The sequence below is a fragment of the Gopherus evgoodei genome, unplaced genomic scaffold (genome assembly GCF_007399415.2).
Source record: "Gopherus evgoodei ecotype Sinaloan lineage unplaced genomic scaffold, rGopEvg1_v1.p scaffold_41_arrow_ctg1, whole genome shotgun sequence".
In the NCBI taxonomy this organism is placed as follows: Eukaryota; Metazoa; Chordata; order Testudines; family Testudinidae; genus Gopherus; species Gopherus evgoodei.
Genome location: NW_022060062.1, coordinates 1,665,013 through 1,686,422, shown reverse-complemented (window position 1 = coordinate 1,686,422; position 21,410 = coordinate 1,665,013). Strand labels below are relative to the sequence as shown.

General features: G+C 43.5%; 1 protein-coding gene across 1 annotated transcript in view; it reads left to right on the top strand.

The window, feature by feature from the left end:
• The window catches only part of LOC115642547 (nectin-3-like), a gene marked incomplete at its 5' end in the record, with an annotated part of 62,742 nt that overhangs the window by 20,286 nt on the left and 21,046 nt on the right, over positions 1-21,410 (top strand). Inside the window, 2 exon segments of the mRNA XM_030546171.1 lie at positions 7,135-7,431; positions 12,226-12,347. Of these exon segments, the coding sequence (XP_030402031.1) occupies positions 7,135-7,431; positions 12,226-12,347 (419 nt within the window).

Below are 21,410 nucleotides of genomic sequence, written 5' to 3'. Positions count from 1 at the left end.
GATATACACACACACACACACACACACACACACACACACACACACACACACACACACACACACACACACACATATTGTGGCAAAGTACCTGCTTCTCCTCAGCAGGTTCAGTCCTTTTTAGCCTTGAAGACACAGGCTTGGGCAAAGCAAAATCCTTCCAGGTCACACAGGGTCTGGCTGATCCCTCCTTCAGTCAGTCCCTTGTGCTGGGTTTCTCCCCTTCTGGGGACAGAGTGCAGCCTTCATTGCTGGAAGGGTTCAGAGCCTTACTGCACCTATCTTACTGGCAGCTTCTCTGCTTCTCTCACTCTCCCCTCTGCTTCCACGCCAAGGAGGGTTTAAAAAGTTCTCCAGCAGTTGGGGCCAGCTGAACCTAATTAGTTCCTTGGTAACTCCTTTTCCAGCTGAACCTTATTTCCCCATGGCTCTCTCTCCCCAGTGGATAGGGAAAGGCCTTTTAACCCCCCTGGGACTAATTACTACCCCTCCCTTTCTAGCCATTTGTCCTAGGTTTGCCACATATTCCCCCCCACCAACACTACGGGGTTGGGCTACTTGGGTCGGAAAGCAGTGCACCCTCAACAGGCCATCCACATTGCCGTGTTGGGTTCCAGACCTATGTCGTACTGTGAACTGGAAGGGTTGGAGTGACAGAAACCATCTTGTTACTCTCACATTTTTGTCCTTGTTTTGGTGCATCCACTGCAAATTGGCATGGTCCGTGACCAGGGTAAACCTCCGCCCAAGTAGATAGTAGCGGAGGCTTTCTATGGCCCATTTTATTGCCAGGCATTCCTTCTCCACTATGACATATTTCCGTTCCCTAGGTAGGAGCTTCCTACTGAGGAAGAGGACGGGGTGTTCATCATCTCCGACCATTTGTGAAAGCATCGCCCTAGCCCTACTTCAGAGGCATCTGTTTGTAGGATAAACTTCTTCCCCCAGTTGGGGCTACTGGTATGGGGTCTGTGCAGAGGGCTGTCCTCAGATCCGCAAAAGTGGCTTTGGCTGCATCAGACCATTTTACTATGTCTGGGCCCTGAGCTTTGGTTAGGTCAGTTAATGGACATGGCCTGGTGGCGAAGTGGGGAACTATAGTACCCGACTAGTCCCAGGAATGCTCTGACCTGTTTTTTCTGGAGTGCTTGGGGCCACTTCTGTATATCTTCTAACTTGTTGAGCTGGGGCTTCACCACGCCCCTCCCCACTGTATACCCAAGGTACTTGGCCTCAGCAACACCAATCAAACATTTGGAGGAATTTGCAGTCAATCCTGCCTTCCTCAGGGTGTCCAGGACTGCTTCTACCTTCTCCATGCACGTCTCCCAGTCGGGGCTATATATGATGACGTCGTTGAGATAGGCTGCTGTGTACTTTCCATGGAGTCCTAACAGTTTGTCCATTAGCCATTGGAAAGTAGCGGGGCCCCATGCAACCCAAAGGGGAGAACGGTGTACTGATATAGTCCTTCTGGAGTTGTAAAGACCGTCTTCTCCTTGTCAGCCTTGGCCAAGGGGATCTGCCAATAGCTCTTGGTAAGGTCAAGGGTAGGCATAAACCATGCCTTTCCCAATCGGTCAATAAGCTCATCTATCTTGGGTATAGGGTATGCATCAAATCGAGACATCTCATTCAGCTTGCAGAAGTCATTGCAGAACCTCATACTGCCGTCCAGCTTAGGCACTAAAACCACTAGACTGGACCATTGACTATGAGATTCTTCATTGACTCCTAAGGCCAACATCTTCCTGACCTCTTTCCTAATCTCTACTCTCTTGGCCTCTGGGATCCAGTATGGCTTGACGTTCACCTTCACTCCAGGCTCTGTGAAGATGCGATGGTGCACCTCAGTGGTCCTGCCTGGCTTTTCCGAGAACACATCCTGGTTGCGTTTGATCAGGTTGATCACTTCTGATCGTTGTTCTGGAGTCAACTCCGGGGATATTCCCACCAGGTCGGGCTGGTTGCTTTTAAGGGATGGTGCCCCCAGCGTAACCACCAGAGCTTCTCTATCCTGCCAAAGTTTCAGCAGATTTATATGGTAGATCTGCTCCAGCTTCCAGCGACCTGGCTGTCGGACCTTATAGTCAACTTCTCCCTATAGCTTCTATTACCTCATATGGCCCCTGCCACCTGACCAGGAGCTTGCTGTCCACTGTGGGTATAAGCACCGTCACCCAGTCCCCTACCTGGAACTTCCGGATCATTGCTTGATGATTGTAGTATGTCTGTTGTGCCCCTTGGGCCTTCTCCATGTGTTCGCACACAAGGGGGGCAACTTGGGCTATTGTGTCTTTCATCTGCAGCACATGTTCTACAAAGTTTCTCCCCGGGTTCAGCTGTTCTTCTCAGTCTTCTTTAGCCAGGTCCAGTATGCCCCTGGAGTGGCGACCATATAACAGCTCGAAGGGGGAGAATCCAGTGGAAGACTGAGGAGCCTCCCATACGGCAAACAGCACATAAGGCAGCAGGGTGTCCCAGTCTTTCCCGTCATGACTAATCACTTTCCGTAACATGTTTTTCAATGTCCTATTAAAACATTCGACAAGGCCATCGATCTGGGGATGGTAGACTGATTTTCTAAGAGTCTATATGTGGAGCATTGTACACAGGTCCTTCATCAGCTTAGACACAAAGGGGGTCCCTTGGTCCATCAGGATCTTCTTAGGTATTCCTACTCTGGAAAAAATCTGGACTAATTCTTTGGCTATGGTCTTGGACATGGTGTTCCGCAGGAGTATGGCCACGAGGTATCAGGTGGCATAATCTAGTACTACCAGAATGTACTGATGTCCCTGGGCTGACTTCTCCAATGGCCCTACTATGTCCATAGCTATTCGCTCAAATGGAACCTCAATAATTGGCAGAGGTACCAGAGGGGCCCTTAAGTGTGGTCAGGGCCCATGTATCTGGCATTCCAGACAGGAGGTACAATATTGTCGGATTGCTGCATAAATGCCAGGCTGAAAAAACCCCTATAGAATCCGATCAAGGGTCTCATCTACGCCTAGATGGGCCCTGAACAGATGACTGTGGGCCAGATCCATTATGGCCGTCTGATGCTTCCGGGGGACCAAGAGTTGTTCTATGACTTGCTCTTGGACACGGACTACTCTATATAGCAGATCCTTCTTAATCATATAATATGGCCCTGGGCCCTTAACTCTCCCCTCCACAGGAACCCCATTTACCTTGACTACTTCCTTATGAATATTGTGGTATATGGGATCATTGGCCTGATCCTGACCAAAATTCCCACGTGCGGTCCCCATTTGTCCAAATTCGGGGGGTGGGGTCTACCTCCGTCTACCCCTCGGGAAAAGCCCCTGGGGAACCAGGTCAAACGATAGGGTTGTTGATGGCCGACCCAGTCCCACTGTCTGTTGAGCCTCTTCTTTCCCCTGCCAGTGTAGAATTCTGGTACTGGGTCAGGATCCTCGTCCCCCTCCTTTTATCCAGCCTCCATTTCCTCTGAGTCTTCCTGGACTTCCCCGGTGGGGAGAACAAATTCTGGCTAACCTCATGGAAGGCTGAGGGAGGATCACCTATCTGGGCCACACTCTGGGTCCCAGGGTCATTATTTTCTTCTACTTCGTCACCAGGGAGTAGGCCATCAAACCCTGGAAGTCTAGTCCGATAAGGACAGGGTAGGGAAGTTTCGGAACTACTCCCACCGTCAGCTTAGTGGGGTTTCCAAATCTTCTGTTCTTACGGGGATGGTTGGATAATAGTTGACATCCCCATGCACACAGAATATTCCTGAGCATTTGGCCTGGGATAGTTGGTCCTGCCTGATCAGCTCCCCCGAGACTAACGTGATTGCACTTCCCGAGCCTATTAATGCTGTGGTCTCTCTACCATTCATCTTAGCGGGCCTAGTGTATCTATGAGGGACCATCGCAACTCCGACTAGACTTATTAGATCACATGGTCCCCCTATACCTCCCAGTTCACATTGCATAGACTTTCCTAGATTTGGGCATTGGGCCGTGATAGGCCCCAATTCGCCACAGGCATAACATCGGTACCCCGCTCAGGGCAGCCCCCTATTTTTCAGGCTGCTGAGATTTATCCCGACTCTTTCTCCCTCAGTCTTCCAGTTTCTCCAGGACTGCTAGCTGCTCTTCCGCCTCCTTCCTCCCCTCCATTGTCCGGCCTGGCGCTCGGGCAAACCGGGGCCTCGGCGCAGGGACTGGTCTCCAATTCTGGTGCCTTCCTTCCCCAGTGGTCCAAGAAAGTTGTTGGGCTGCTAAGTGTCTCTCTGTGAGAGCAACTAGTTCATCATAAGAGGAGGGATCATTTTGGCAGACCCACCCATGTATGTCCGGCAGCAACCCCCTCATGTAGCTGTCCAATACCAGGATTTCCACTACCTTCTCCAGCCCATGGGTCTTCGGCCAGAGCCACTTCCGGGTGAGGTGGATCAAGTCAAACAGCTGGGACCTTGGTGCTTTGTCATCCTGGTACTTGCACTCGTGGAAGGGCTGGGCACTTATGGCCGGCATCACACCTGCCCTCGCCAGGATTTCCGCCTTCAGCTGGGGGTAATCCATAGCTGCTTCTCTGGTCATGTCGAAGTAGGCCTACTGGGCCTCCCCACACAGGAGTGGAGCCAGCAGGCCTGCCCACTGGTCTTGGGGCCAGGCCTCCTGCAGTGCCATCCTCTTGAATGCAAGGAGATATGCCTCTATTTCGTCATCTGGTGTCATCTTCTGTAAATAGTTGCTCGCCTGTAGCAGCCGGGTCCCCTGGGCCCCGTGCATCAGCGTGGTCAGGGCTTTCAACTGGTTCACTGCTTCATTCAGGGTGGCTCGATCTTGAGCTGACTGGTTCATCAGCAACTGGTTTGTCTCCTGTTGGACACGTACTGACTCTTGCTGAGCCGCCACCTGTACTCTGGTAGCCTCTTGTTGAGCTGCAGTGGCCTGTATCAACGCCTTCACTACGTCCTCCATTTTTAAAATTTTTTTTTTTGTGATTTACCTTGCCCTGAGATGGCTTGCCACAGAGCCTCACTCACTATCTCATCCCACCCCTGACACCAGGTGTGGCAAAGTACCTGCTTCTCCTCAGCTGGCTCAGTCCTTTTTAGCCTTGGAAACTCAGGTTTGGGCAAAGCAAAATCCTTCCCGGTCGCACAGGATGTGGCTAATCCTTCCCTCAGTCAGTCCTTTGCGCTGGGTTTCTCCCCTTCTGAAGACAGAGGGCAGCCTTCCTTGCTGGAAGGTTTCAGAGCCTTGATGCACCTAACTTGCTGACAGCATCTCTCACTCTCCCCCCTGCTTCCACGCCAAGGAGGGTTTAAAAAGGTCTCCAGCAGTTGGGGCCAGCTGAACCTAATTAGTTCCCTGGTAACTCCTTTTCCAGCTGAACCTTATTTCCCCATGGCTCTCTCTCCTCAGTGGATAGGGAGAGGACTTTTAACCTCTCTGGGAAAAATTGCTACCCCTCCCTTTGTAGCCATTTGTCCTGGGTTTACAACTATATAGATCTAATAATAATTTTTTAAAAAAAGATAAATGAAGAGAAGAGAAAAGAATGTTTTATGGCCAGAGCATAATGCTACAAGTCATACTGTTAACTACCAAAGAAAGTAGGCTGAAGAACATAACGAGGTGTGATTTGTTTAACAGCTTGTGGAGCAAGGATCTTTAGTACTACTTTCTCTTTAACTGCAAACAAACAAAACCGAAACAAACAAACTAACCCAGAAGGGAAAAAAACAACACCTTGGTATCTATGAATCTAGTTAGGTGATAGCACTTGAAATACACAACAAAGAAGATTTGGGTTCTAAGAGCACACTGGAGATGTGTAGTTGTAAATAAGTGCATCATGCATTTCTATGGTATTTATTAAAAAACTGAGTACATGTAAGTTAAATTACAGAATTGTTTAAGTAAATGTGTAAAATATAGTGTCTCTTCCTGGTTAGTAAATGCAATCCCACCAAATGTAGCCTAAAGACTGTATTTAGTTGCAGTTCACATGTTCTAATGGTTACCAATGAATGAGCATCAACCTTACCTTGGTGATGGTGGTGGGGAAATAAAGTACACATACAAAGCTAGAGTAAAACAAGATTTCTTGCTTGCTGATTAAAATTCAACTTCTATCACTTTGATTTTAAATCAGTCCATCCTGGCAATGTGCAGCACAGGGATGTCAGAGCTGTCAATTGTCCTGATTACTTTTAAATATCCATTGTGTCATCAACTTTACCTGCTGTGATAAACAAATCTGCCTTGAAAATGAGTTAGTAACTGTACGTTATTGGGGATAAAATCATAGAATCATAGAATACCAGGGTTGGAAGGGACCTCAGGAGGTATCTAGTCCAACCTCCTGGTCAAAGCAGGACCAATTCCCAACTAAATCATCCCAGCCAGGGCTTTGTCAAGGCTGACCTTAAAAACCTCTAAGGAAGGAGATTCCATCACCTTCCTAGGTAATCCATTCCAGTGCTTCACCACCCTCCCAGTGAAAATGTTTTTCCTAATATCCAACCTAAATCTCCCCCACTGCAACTTGAGACAATTACTCCTTGTTTTATCATCTGGTACCACTGAGAACAGTCAAGATCCATCCTCTTTGGAACCCCCTTTCAGGTAGTTGAAAGCGGCTATCAAATCCCCCCTTATTCTTCTCTTCTGCAGACTAAACAATCCCAGTTCCCTCAGCATCTCCTCATAAGTCATGTGCTCCAGCCGCCTAATCATTTTTGTTGTCCTCCGCTGGACTCTTTCCAATTTTTCCACATCTTTCTTGTAGTGAGGGGCCCAAAACTGGACACAGTACTCCAGATGAGGCCTCGCCAATGTCGAATAGAGGAGAATGGTCACGTCCCTCAATCTGCTGGCAGTGCCCCTACTTATACAGCCCAAAATGCCGTTAGCCTCCTTGGCAACAGAACACACTGTTGACTCATATCCAGCTTCCTGTCCACTGTAACCCCTAGGTCCTTTTCTGCAGAACTCCTGCCTAGCCATTCGGTCCCTAATCTGTAACAGTGTGTGGGATTCTTTCGTCTTAAGTGCAGGACTCTGCACTTGTCCTTTTATATACAGGAATTGAAGGGAGGTTAATGCAACTTTTCTGCCTTGACTGAAAACGTACTTTTTTTTATTTCGATAGTTGAACCGACTGTGAGCCTAACAAAGGGACCAAACTCTTTAATAGATGGTGAAAATAAAAAAATAGCAGCCATTTGTACAGCAGCCACTGAAAAACCTGGTGCAGATATTGAGTGGGAAGGAGGTTTTGGAGAAGTGGAATCCATTTCTACTTTATTTCCAAATGAAACCGTGACAGTTGTTGCTCGGTACAAAGTCATACCCACCAAATTTGCTACAGGAAGACGCGTAACTTGTGTTGTGAGGCATCCAGCTTTGGAAAAGGAACTGAGATATCCTTACACATTGGACATACTATGTAAGTATACAACAAGTTAACTGTTGCTTTTACAGAGCTACGGAGAGGTGAAGTGTGTTGACCAAGGACTTGCAGCAGGCCACTGGCTGAGCTGGGAGTAGAACCTAGGTCTCCTGAGACCCAGTCAGTTCCCTGCTTCTCAAAACACATTGCCACTTACATTTTCATTAACTTGGTTTAATTACCCATTTATATTCCTCTTATGTTTCTTGATGGGCCCTTATTTTTTTTAACAGATGTGACTAATACTCAGATGTTGAAGCTGAAAATTCAATTCCTCCTCTTAAGCTTTACAGGGACTTATTATAAGCAAAATTCAACAAGAATTGAGGTATTTAAAAATACTTGGAATGATGGTTGCCATTTCTGTCACATTTGGAATAATACAAGTCATGATATCCCCAAAGAACTTCAATGATGAAAAATATTATGGGGTAACTGTGCTTAACCAGATCACTCACTACACTACTCAGAGTGTTAGAGAGAGCGTGGATAATTTGAGAATCCCTCCACTTGGAAGTTTGTTTCCTTTCTTAATAGAGATTTTTTTTTTGGTTTGTTAAACTTGATGTCCCTAAAAGAAACAAGTGACAGAAGATGATAAATTACCAAGCCCCTCTCCTTATTTGACCCTAAGGTCTACCTTGTAATAATAATATTTATAATTTCATAACTGCACCATCCATCTCAGCTGTAGAAATTTGCAGAGCTTTCATCTGTTAGCAATGTTGGGGAGGAGGGATAGCTCAGTGGTTTGAGCATTGGCCTGTTAAATCCAGGGTTGTGATTTCAATCTTTGAGGGGGGCCACTTAGGGATCTGGGGCAAAAATCAGTACTTGGTCCTGCTAATGAAGGCAGGGGGCTGGACTCAATGACCTTTCAAGGTCCCTTCCAGTTCTAGGATATAAGTATATCTCCAATTATAAATTTGTGTCATTATTGCAGCAAATAAATTTCTGTGTATGACCAGATTGTTTTGGATTCTACATCTTTACGTCCTATGTCATGCATCCGATGAAGTGGGTATTCACCCACAAAAGCTCGTGCTCCAAAACGTCTGTTAGTCTATAAGGTGCCATAGGACCCTTTGCTGCTTTTACAGATCCAAACTAACACGGCTGCCCCTCTGATACTGGACATCTTTACTATTGTTAGCATATCACAAGTAAAAAGCGTTGCGCATGTACTACTTCAATTTTAGTTCATTAACAAATATAACAAGAAAAGACCTCTTTCTAGCCCTTTGCTGGTGAACTTCTGGCTGCTTGAAAAACTCTGTCTTGATGGTCACAGACTAAAGCCCGAACAAATGTAGGGCTTGTTTACAATGCCTTGCCATTTGGATTGTGAGAGTGTGAATATCATTGCTCACCAAGTGCTGAGCTGCAGCTGCCACATGTGGATACTGTGGGTCTGAACTAGGAGGTTCTTAAAACAGGACTACATTAGTGTGAATTTAGGAATCTCTTCGTTCACACCCACAGCATCCACGCAGGGGAGTAGAAGTACAGCACTTGGCATGCAGTTCTTTTCACACTCCCATAGTGCAAACTGCAGTTTGAAGACATGGCCTTAGCATATCTCCCTAGATTGACCATTAATAATGCAGTGCTCTGATGGCCTGCTGACTTTGACAAGAGTTGACCCCAAAATAAATTCCAGTCAGTTTCTCCCCTTTGAAGAGTAACTTGTAATTTGCCATAAAGAAGCTGAATTTCTTATAACCTTACATTGTATGCTATGTTGGTCATTTCAATATGCTGTTAACAAACTTCAGTCCACGTAACCCAAAATGGATGCCTAAAGTTGGGCCATCAAATATATGACCAGAATTTTCAAAAGTCCAGAAAAATTTGGGTTCCTAAGGATTCAAAATGTTAGCTTTAGGCATCAATTTTCAAACACAAACTATAACACACTAATGGGTGTGCAGGAGAGGGGGGAAAGGAAGTGTAGGATGTAAATCTCAGAATAGAAAATATTGATGGGTTAGAGTAACTTAATTACTACTTCAGAAAAGCAACTGAGTGGTAAAAATATTTTAAAAATACTTTCGCTCTTTACTGAACATCAGGCCCCTTGCTGTAATCTGCTCTATCAAAGAATTAAATATTTACCACCAGTTACTAGTTGGTGTCATAAACACATGACCAAAAGAGAATTTTCAGTAAATTTAAACAACTGTTTCTTTTTATGGTTACCACTGGCAATCGATCTGGTGCATTTGGGATGGGAATGATGTTGAGACTCTAGTATAATTCTTGATTTTTTGCCTTCAGTCATCTTGGGGAAATACCATAATAAATAAACGTATGGTCTGAGAGTGCCATTGATAGTAAAATTGTTAACATGGAATCAAGAAACATTTGAAATGGTATTAAAAGACTAAAATTATGACTTATTCCAAGTAATACACAACCTCCTTTAACATAGTCTTACAGTATCCTATCAAGTAAACACACTATTAACAACTTGTAAGAATTGTAAAGAACATTTTTGAAAGGCAAGTATGTTCTATTCAGTCAATGAACTTTTGACAATTTTAGAACAGTCTGTATTGGAGGATTGGCTGATTTTAATGTCTGTGATTGAATTTCGAAAGAACTTTAGACTATGTTACACATCTTTTCCCCAGTATTAGTTAGAAACAAAGAAACGTTAACACCTTCCAAAACAAATTACAAAAAGATACGGGATTTCATACTCATGAGAACTTGCCTAGTGGTCTTTAAAATTGTGTTGAGCATGAATAGAGAAGCAGTTCTGCTTAGTGCTTTGTTTCAACGTATACTAAGAGTCTTCAACTGAGTTCTGAATCTTTGCACTTGAACTGAGTAGAGTATTGTACCGGAGTTGTCATAAATAAAATATAAGAATAAGAAGCAAGTTGTGAGAACTGTTAATACTCCATCCAAGCCCTGTGCCCTGATACGCGAATAAGGAAGGACGTTATCATAAGGTGGTTTTTTTATGTGTAAATATAAACTACAGATTAACTGAATATTAAGGCAGTCCTGTTGAGGAAGACTACCAGTTTTTAAACTGCTACTCCCTACATGTCATTTGCATTAGTGCACAGTCTCGAGAGAAAAAAGCTGCATCCTTACATTATTGATGACAAATAGCTGAAGAGAGACGGGCCTAATAGGAAATTGCCAGTATCTATAATGTAACCTTTCTGGCCTAGCCCATTAGCAACAACCAATATCCATAATATGGCTCCAACGTAAATTAATAGTAATGCTAAACTATATAAGGGTTGGGAAGATGTAGCTTCAGGGGGAAGAGAGAGAGAGAGATTTCAAGCCCTGCTCTCCTTTTCAACCTTCGTACCACCTGCATTTGGAGAAAGTAGTTGAGCCTGCTGTCCTGGACTGAGCGCAACTATCCTGCTCTGAATTCTGACCTCATATTACTTAAGTGGGCTATACTTTTACTTTTTACTGTAGCAGACCCTTTCAGTTGGCGTGTCAATTATATTTCAGTGTTTACATTGTGTTGTAGAATACTGTGAATTTGCCTCAAGTATCCCAGTTGAAGCCTTCCAATAAGTGTGTGTTTAAAACAGACATTTTCTACAGCTTGGTTAGTGTGAGATTCTGTGGGCAAGACTGAGTGGTTGAAAGAAGTTGGGAAGATGGGGTTCAGATAGGGAGCCACGATCACTATTAGTTGCTTTTTGAGTCCTTTGAAAAGAAATAAAACAAAATTAAATGCAGAGTACACTAAAGTTCCTTGTTGGTTGGACTAGTAGTATTAACATAGTGTGACAAAGCTCCTCCTCTACCTCGGTGGGTCCTGCACTTATTGGCTGATTTGCTCACCTCAGAGATCTTCCCTTCTGGTGGAACCCATAGTCTGGGTCAACTCCTCCTGTGTCTGATCAGGAGTTGGAAGGTTTGGGGGGAACCCGGGCCCGCCTTCTACTCTGGGTTCCAGCCCAGGGCCCTGTGGATTGCAGCTGTCTATAGTGCCTCCTGTAACAGCTATATGACAGCTACAACTCCCTGGGCTACTTCCCCATGGCCTCCTCCAAACAACTTCTTTATCCTCAGCAGCACACCCTCTCACTCTCAGCTCCTTGTGTCTCTTGCTCCCAGTTCCACACACGCACATCACAAACTGAAGTGAGCTCCTTTTTAAACTCAAGTGCTCTGATTAGCCTGCCTTAATTGATTCTAGCAGCTTCTTGACTGGCTGCAGGTGTTCTAATCAGCCTGTTTGCCTCAATTGTTTCCAGAAAGCTCCTGATTGTTCTGGGACCTTCCCTGTTACCTTACCCAGGGAAAAGGGAACTACTTAACCTGGGGTTAATATATCTGCCTTTTATCACTGTCCTGTAGCCCTCTGGCCTGACCCTGTCACAGCAGGCACAGTGCAGATACCTACTACAGTATAAATTATTAGCCAGAAGTTATCCATGTCGTATGTGCAATTCATCATTTACCACCGTGTAATATGATTTTTTTTTTTAATTCACAGAATTTGGTATATTTGAACTATTGAAGTTAGCACTGCATTATGCTAAAAATTGACATTGTTGACGTAAAGACAAACTAAAAACGTATGGGGCCCACTGATTTGCTTTATGTTAAGCCTCTGATGCCAACTACCCATGTATACCTGTAATTTCCTAGGCTTTCCAGGTAGGACTACCATTGCTCATTGGAGATTAAACATTGCCATACTGTTAGTTATATAAAACATGTAGACATATCATTCTAAGCAATGCACGTCTCCTTTTTAGTAATGTACTTTGAATATTGGAATGTGAAATGACTCATATTTTATAGATGCCCCTGAAGTTTCAATAACTGGGTATGATGGAAACTGGTTCTTTGGAAGAGAACGTGTTCGGCTCCGGTGTAATGCTAACGCAAATCCACCACCCACAGACTTTACATGGACCAGGTGAGTTTTCATGAAAACGAAAGATGAATTTTTCCATTTAAATACACAATCAGTATTTTAATAAAGGAGAGTTTTGAAGGGTGTTACTGGCTTACAACATAATGGAAACAAGGCCCTTTGACTGCTACTAACTTGTCTGGTTTCAGTATATGACTAATGCACATTCTGTGTAGTTAGAAATGAATGCTGTTGAAATATGTCCCATACTGATGCATCAGATGTATGGATTGAGATGTGGATGTTGTAAAGAAAAATATTGGTCTTATATAGTAGATGGCTTCTAAGGAGCAGTAGTAATTGGGGTGGGAAAGTACAAATGAAGAATGATTGTTACTCTGAAGTCTGAGCAGTTACCAATGCTTTAGAATAAATCCACTTATTTTTATAAATGGAATAACTTCTTTGACAGGTGATTGTGATATTGAGTTTCTTGGGCTTAGTGTAAAACATTGCAAAGACCTGTTGTTCAGCCTTCCTCCTCCGTGTGAGCTGTGTGTAAAGCAATGATGCAAAAAACCTGGATATTATTTGAAGAAAATTATGTAAAATTGATATTACATTGAAAATGGAGATGGAAAACACTTGAAGTCTCATTTCAATCATCAAATTTACCATACCCTAATGAAGAGTAAGCCATTGTATCTGCTTCCAAATAAGCTACATGAGATGGCTTGCCTTGTGACTCAAAACTTAAGTCAACCCGTGTTGATATCTGGTATCTCTGTATGGCTTCCTGTCGTGTAATAAAAGCAGTATTTCATGACTCCAATATGAATTGGATGCCTTTACTGAGAGTCCTGCTGCCTGCCATCTGTAGTCTTGCGTGTTAAGTACGTTCCCCTGGAGGGAACCACCTCCGAAGCAAATATATGGCCCAAAACTTCTCTTTTACTTCAACTTCACTTGGTCCGTCTGTCTGAAACAAAGAAAATAACTTGTGTGAGTGTTTAAGTGTATGTAATGCACAGTTGTCATAACATTTCTTCCCAGATCTGTACCTTAGCGTCCAAAATATAGGTGTTAGCATGAAAACCTCCAAGCTTAGTTACCAGCTTGGACCTGGTAATTGCTGCTGCCAGCTAGGAATTATACAGTGCCTAGCTCACTGTGGTCCCCCAAAACCTTCCCTAGGGGATCCCCAGACTCAGATGCCTTGAGTCTTACAACAAAGGGAAATAACCCCCTCCCCTTTTTTTCTTGTTACTTCCTCCCAGGCTCCCCTCCCTGGACGACCCTAGGAGATTCCCTGTTTCCAATCCTGGAAACACAAGTACCGAGAGATCTAATCTCTCTTCCCCCTCACCCAGAAGGTATGCAAAGTCAGGCTTAGTAAATCTAACACAAAGAGATTTTCCCCTTGACTTCTTCCACCCACCAATTCCCTGGTGAGCTGCAGACTCAATTCCCTGGAGTCCCCACTAAAGAAAAACTCCAACAGGTCTTAAAAAGAAAGCTTTATATAAAAAGAAAGAAAAAGACATTAAAATAGGCTCTGTATCAAGGTGACAATATACAGGGTCAATTGCTTAAAAGAAAAATGAATAAACAGCCTTATCCAAAAAGAATACAATTTAAAACATTCCAGCAACTACACACATATAAATACAAAAAAACAATATAAACCTATTGTCTTACTATCCTTGTACTTACAACTTGGAAACAGAAGATTAGAAAACCTGGAGATAGAAAAATCACTCTCAGAGCCGAGAGGGCACAGACACAAGACAAAGAACAAAGAACTCACACCCAAAACTTCCCTCCACCCAGATTTGAAAAAGTCTTGTTTCCTGATTGCTCCTCTGGTCAGGTGTTTCAGGTTACTGGTGTTACCCCTTTACAGGTAAAAGAACATTAACCCTTAGCTATCTCTTTATGACAACAGTAATAGTGCTATGAGAATCACTGATAGTAATAGTGCTGTAAGAAGCATTAAAGATCAGCTGTGGTATCACCTTGTAGCCTCAAGTTGCTTCCTGGATCAGTTAGAAGAAAAAAGACTAATAGTTTTAGCGTTGTCTACACTGGAACTTCATTGCAAAACTTTTGTCTTTTATCAGTGTTGCATGTGCGCACACACACACACACCAAACAGCAGAAGTTTTACCAATGAAAAGCGCCAGTGTGAACAGTGCTTTGTCGGCAGGAGTCGCTCATTGCACGACTTTTAGCAGCACAGCTGTAGCGGCACAGGAATGTTGCTAAAAGCTGCCTGTTGTAGACAAAGCTTTTAAAAATTGTATTTGAAATGTGTGGTTAATAATAATAAACATATAACCAAAGTTTCTTGAATGAAACCTAGTAACACAAAACAAAATATGCTATCCAAGTATAATGAAGTCGTCTCAACTGGATCACATTTAAACCAATTGGATTAAAAAAAACCCCTCCTATCCTCTCCAACATGTTATGGTGCAGGTTAAAAGTAATAAGGACAAATAACTAATCTGGTTTTACAAGATGTGTTAACCTTCTCACTAAAGGGGCTTTCATAACACTTAAACCAATTCCCAGATTCAGTTTCATTCCTCATGTGGTACAGACAAGTCTAACATGATTTGTAAAAGCAGAGAACTTAATTTCAAGAAATTGTAGATTAACTTGTATACAAATTTCTTGTAATAAACTCTTTGGCAGAAACTTAATCATTATAAGAATGCCAAGTTTAAAAAGTTGAGGTTGCAATTTATTGGCAGGATACTGGGCTGCAGTGCAGAGGGTCAGACCACTATTATGCAAGGCTGGAGAGCCCTGTCATGCATGGGGTATTGTACTTGCTTCTGAAAAATGTAATTTCATTTGAGGAAGGCAAAGTTAGAATCTCTCTTTGTCCCAGAAAAAAATTCAGTTGAAGTTGATTTCAAATCCAGTTTAAATTCTTATTAATGTGTTTGAATTGAACTGGTGCAGAATAGCTGTATTTTTGCGTTTTGTCCACTGAATTTTAAGGCAAAGGGGCTAAGTTATATTCTCAGTACTAGTAATAACACATGCTGAGTGATCTTAATAACCTGGAAGTAGATGGACAAATCTGTACACAACAAGGTTAATGAATCCTTGTTTGGCTGGGGAGATGACAAACTAGTGTGTATTGCGACTGTGTGTTGTGTTCATGCAATGAAATGACAACAAAAGTCCATGCATGTACAATGAAAAATAACTTAAGTATAGATTTGTGCATGTTTAGCCACTTGACTCCTATGGTAGGAAGACTTTGTGATTGGCAAGGAGGATAGCTATTAAGCTGCAGAAATAAAACATTTCTATAGTTGTCTAGCAATCACTGGCCTATAGTCAGCAAGAACTCATGTGGGAGAAAGTCTGAGGATGTTCATTCACTGTACATGTTGAATTTTTAGGGTACTGTTCATGAAAAGTAGTTGTAGCATGTGATGTTGCATGGCAGAGTGTGTTGACACTTCACTCATGGAAATAACACACACACACACACACACACACACATATATTCTTCTTTGAGTAATGTCCCTGTGGGTGCTCTACATCAGGATACGCTACCTGCTCGTGCACTCTTGATCAGCGATGTTTGTCAGTGGTGTCCGCACTTATGCCCTCTTCACCTTCATACCCCAATAAACTGCCAGTGTCTTCAACAGAGCAGTCCGTGCCCAGGAGTTGAACTATGCAGCTGGCTGCCCTTTGCTTTCTTCTGCCTTTCTCATTTTAGTTTCTCCTTAGTGTTTTTTTTTCCTGTTAGCACAAGTTCACGCTTTGAGAGGGGTCATTCCTTCTTTCCTCTGGGTCCCTGTTCTCTCCCTCACCTCCGCCCTCACCTCCCGGCCTCATCCACAACCCCAAGTGTGGGTTAGGCTGTAGACCCTGGACTTCAAACCTTTCCATGTGTGCCACAAGTCCTTCCCTTGGAATGATGGAGATTCAACCTGCCTCTCTGCTGCTTGAGAGAAATCCACATTCCCTCTAAATGTAAAGTCTACTTAAGATTTAAAAACAGATCTAAAAAATTGAGGTAGGAAAAAAAATACGTTCCTATTTCTGTAGTGCTTTTTGAGACCTAGGCGGTGAGTTATCCCCAAATATATTGGTTCCATTGACCAGCTCTCCTTCGGCAGTAACCAAAGGCGCTAGATTTCCCAAGGAAAGACCCCATTCTCCAGAATCAGAAAAAAAAGAGAAAGTCACTTCCTTGATCTGGGTCTGAAGAGACCTCATGTCCAAACATATATTGCTGAGGCTCCCTTTCCTGCAGTACTGTGACCACAGTAGCATACCTAGAAGTCATCTAGAGAGCTTCTGACACTGACATCTGACTCAGCCTTCATTTTGAAAGTCAGAGGCAAAGTCCTTATTGCTACAGAAGTAGTGAACTCCATCCACTGTTGCACTTCTGTATAGATGAGTCTACAAAAAGTATTATATCCCTCCAAGAGGCTCAGTATTTATTCCCTCAGCTCTCTGGTGGTCAGGACCTTTTAATGAATGGAACAGACTACATTAATCCTGTTCAACACCATTGAACAAGGATCTAAAATGATTGGATCTGCTGGGTCATAAGAATAGCTTGTTGGTCTCCTGGTAGTTCAGAGTGGCTTGTTATCAAATCCTGATGGCTAAATGTGACTTCAGTTTATTAAAAATGCTCATCTTACTGAATATATGCCTCAGAAGCAGAGAGAACAATTTCAGGCCCTCACTGCAGAGGATCAAACAGCTGCCAAGGCATCTCTCCAGGGTTTCTACAATTGTCAGTTGCATATAACGGTCTATGGTTATGGCAGTAGTCCTGTGCCAACCTTCCTAGCTGTGGTTTTCAGGCCTCCCCTGGGAGGTACAAAATACTATAGAGGACCTTCATTTTGAGGGCCCTCACGTTGTTGAGTGACAACCTGGATGGGTCCCTCCATTCTCTGAAGAACTACTGGGTGACACTAAGTTCTCTAGGCAGCTGTATACCTGCAACTAAAGAAAATACATCAGGTTACAGAGAACTCAATATTTTTGCCCAGTCCACTACCAACCTATGAGAATGGCTGAACATCCCCTGCTCTTGCGCACACATAAGAAAACCAAATTCCCTAAGGGGTTTCCCCTTCCGCAATCTCCCAGCCAGTGATAATCTTCAATGTCTGCTTTGATCCATTGGTTGATAGTGGTAAACTGTTTCTTGCTGTGGATCTTACATTGCACTTATTCCCCTCCCACCCTTATGGGGATTCTGTCTCCTATTACCAATCTTCCTGGGAGCTCATCACTTTGGACAGATGGATACTAGAAGCAGTTTTCACGGGCTTCTCCATCCAGTCCACCCCATTCCTGTTTAGGGACCCTTCTCACAAAGAGTTCTTAAAGCGGGAGGTAAAATTCCTCCTGGCTCTGGGGGAGATTGAACATGTCCCATCAGACTTAATTGTGAGAAGATTCTGTTTCATCAGGATAGAATTCTCTTCTTGATATTTTCTTGTTCAGAAGGCACGCCATGAGGGGTCGGGGGAGCAGACCAATTTTGGACCTCAGGACTTAAAACACCTCCATCAGCTCCTGATCGTTCAGAATATGACCCTAGGAACAATAATTCCCTCTGTCTGGGAGGCTTTATTCCTTGAACCTTCAGGATTCCTGTTTCCATGTCACCATTCATCCCTCACACAAGCAATTCCTGTGCATTGTGGTAGGCAAGGACCACCTTCCCATAAAAAGGTTCTGCACCGCCAAATGTATCAAGAACCTATTCAACCTCTTCTCTCCTATCCAGGAACTAACATCAGCATGGGACCTCACTCTAGTTATCAATGTTCCATTTGAACCTGTGGGGAGTTGTTCCCTCCTTCATTTGGCCCTTAAGACCTTATTCCTCGTAACCATTACTTTGGCCAGGAACGTAAGAGCTTGGAACCTTGATGGTGGGCCCACCGAATACAGTGTTCTACCAAAATAAGGTAACTCAGTCCCTAAGTCTTTTCTGAATTGCAAGTTAAGCAGGACTTTAATCTACCAATATTTACCCTGAGCCTCACTCTTACAGAGAAGTGAACCACCATACACTTGATGTTTAAAGAGCTCTTGGCTTTTACCATGACAGGAGTAGGCCCTTTTGGGTTGCCCCTTGACTTTTCATCTCTCTTGCAGAAGGAATGAAAGGGGACATCTGATCTGCACCCAGGGGCTGTCCAAATGAGTTGAAGGTTGCACCCTCACATTCTATGAAGTTTCATTGTTAATCTGCCGTCCTCCGCTGAGAGTTACTGCTCATTCCACCAAGACTCACTCTAACCCCTTTCAAATATAGACCAATTTCAGACTGAAACTTGGTGGGATAATACACAGGACTGGAATGTTGGTGTGGATGGGTATAGTTTGCTCAGGAAGGATAGACAGGGGAAAAAGGGAGGAGGTGTTGCCTTATATATTAAAAATGTACACACTTGGACTGAGGTGGAGATGGACATAGGAGACAGAAGTGTGGAGAGTCTCTGGGTTAGGCTAAAAGGGGTAAAAAATACAGGTGATGTCGTGCTGGGAGTCTACTACAGGCCACCTAATCAGGTGGAAGAGGTGGATGAGGCTTTTTTCAAACAACTAACAAAATCATCCAAAGCCCAAGATTTGGTGGTGATGGGGGACTTCAACTATCCAAATATATGTTGGGAAAATAACACTGCGGGGCACAGACTATCCAATAAGTTCCTGGACTGCATTGCAGACAACTTTCTGTTTCAGAAAGTTGAAAAAGCTACTAGGGGGGAAGCTGTTCTAGACTTGATTTTAACCAATAGGGAGGAACTTTTTGAGAATTTGAAAGTAGAAGGAAGCTTGGGTGAAAGTGATCATGAAATCATAGAATTTACAATTCTAAGGAAGGGTAGAAGGGAGTACAGCAAAATAGAGACAATGGATTTCAGGAAGGCGGATTTTGGTAAGCTCAGAGAGCTGATAGGTAAGGTCCCATGGGAATTAAGACTGAGGGGAAAAGCAACTGAGGAAAGTTGGCAGTTTTTCAAAGGGACGCTATTAAGGGCCCAAAAGCAAGTTATTCCAATGGTTAGGAAAGATAGAAAATGTGGCAAAAGACCACCTTGGCTTACCCTTGAGATCTTGCGTGACCTACAAAATAAAAAGGCGTCATATAAAAAATGGAAACTAGGTCAGATCACAAAGGATGAATATAGGCAAATAACACAGGAATGCAGAGGCAAGATTAGAAAAGCAAAGGCACAAAATGAACTCAAACTAGCTATGGGAATAAAGGGAAACAAGAAGACTTTTTATCAATACATTAGAAGCAAGAGGAAGACTAAGGACAGGGTAGGCCCACTGCTCAATGAGGAGGGGGAAACAGTAACGGGAGACTTGGAAATGGCAGAGATGCTTAATGACTTCTTTGTTTCAGTCTTCACTGAGAAGTCTGAAGGAATGTCTAGTATAGTGAATGCTTATGGGAAGAGGGTAGGTTTAGAAGAGAAAATAAGGAAAGAGCAAGTAAAAAATCACTTAGAAAAGTTAGATGCCTGCAAGTCACCAGGGCCTGATGAAATGCATCCTAGAATACTCAAGGAGTTAATAGAAGAGGTATCTGAGCCTCTAGCTATTATCTTTGGGAAATCATGGGAGACGGGGGAGATTCCAGAAGACTGGAAGGGGGCAAATATAGTGCCCATCTATAAAAAGGGAAATAAAAACAACCCAGGAAACTACAGACCAGTTAGTTTAACTTCTGTGCCAGGGAAGATAATGGAGCAGGTAATCAAAGAAATCATCTGCAAACACTTGGAAGGTGGTAAGGTGATAGGGAATAGCCAGCATGGATTTGTAAAGAACAAATCGTGTCAAACTAATCTGATAGCATTCTTTGATATGATAACGAGCCTTGTGGATAAGGGAGAAGCGGTGGATGTGATATACCTAGACATTAGTAAGGCATTTGATACAGTCTCGCATGATATTCTTATAGATAAACTAGGAAAGTACAATTTAGATGGGGCTACTATAAGGTGGGTGCATAACTGGCTGGATAACGTACTCAGAGAGTAGTTGTTAATGGCTCCCAATCCTGCTGGAAAGGTATAACAAGTGGGGTTCCGCAGGGGTCTGTTTTGGGACCAGTTCTGTTCAATATCTTCATCAACGATTTAGATGTTGGCATAGAAAGTACGCTTATTACGTTTGCGGACGATACCAAACTGGGAGGGATTGCAACTGCTTTGGAGGACAGGGTCAAAATTCAAAATGATCTGGACAAATTGGAGAAATGGTCTGAGGTAAACAGGATGAAGTTCAATAAAGATAAATGCAAAGTGCTCCACCTAGGAAGGAACAAAATCAGTTTCACACATACAGAATGGGAAGAGACTGTCTAGGAAGGAGTATGGCAGAAAGAGATCTAGGGGTCATAGTAGACCACAAGCTTAATATGAGTCAACAGTGTGATACTGTTGCAAAAAAAGCAAACATGATTCTGGGATGCATTAACAGGTGTGTTGTAAACAAGACACGAGAAGTCATTCTTCCGCTTTACTCTGCGCTGGTTAGGCCTCAACTGGAGTATTGTGTCCAGTTCTGGGCACCGCATTTCAAGAAAGATGTGGAGAAATTGGAGAGGGTCCAGAGAAGAGCAACAAGAATGATGAAAGGTCTTGAGAACATGACCTATGAAGGAAGGCTGAAGGAATTGGGTTTGTTTAGTTTGGAAAAGAGAAGACTGAGAGGGGACCTGATAGCAGTTTTCAGGTATCTAAAAGGGTGTCATCAGGAGGAGGGAGAAAACTTGTTCACCTTAGCCTTCAATGATAGAACAAGAAGCAATGGGCTTAAATTGCAGCAAGGGAGATTTAGGTTGGACATTAGGAAAAAGTTCCTAACTGTCAGGGTAATTAAACACTGGAATAGATTGCCTAGGGAAGTTGTGGAATCTCCATCGCTGGAGATATTTAAGAGTAGGTTAGATAAATGTCTATCAGGGATGGTCTAGACAGTATTTGGTCCTGCCATGTGGGCAGAGGACTGGACTCGATGACCTCTCGAGGTCCCTTCCAGTCCTAGAGTCTACGAGTCTATGAGTCTATTTGTAGGGCAGCCACCTGGTCTTTGTCACCCATGT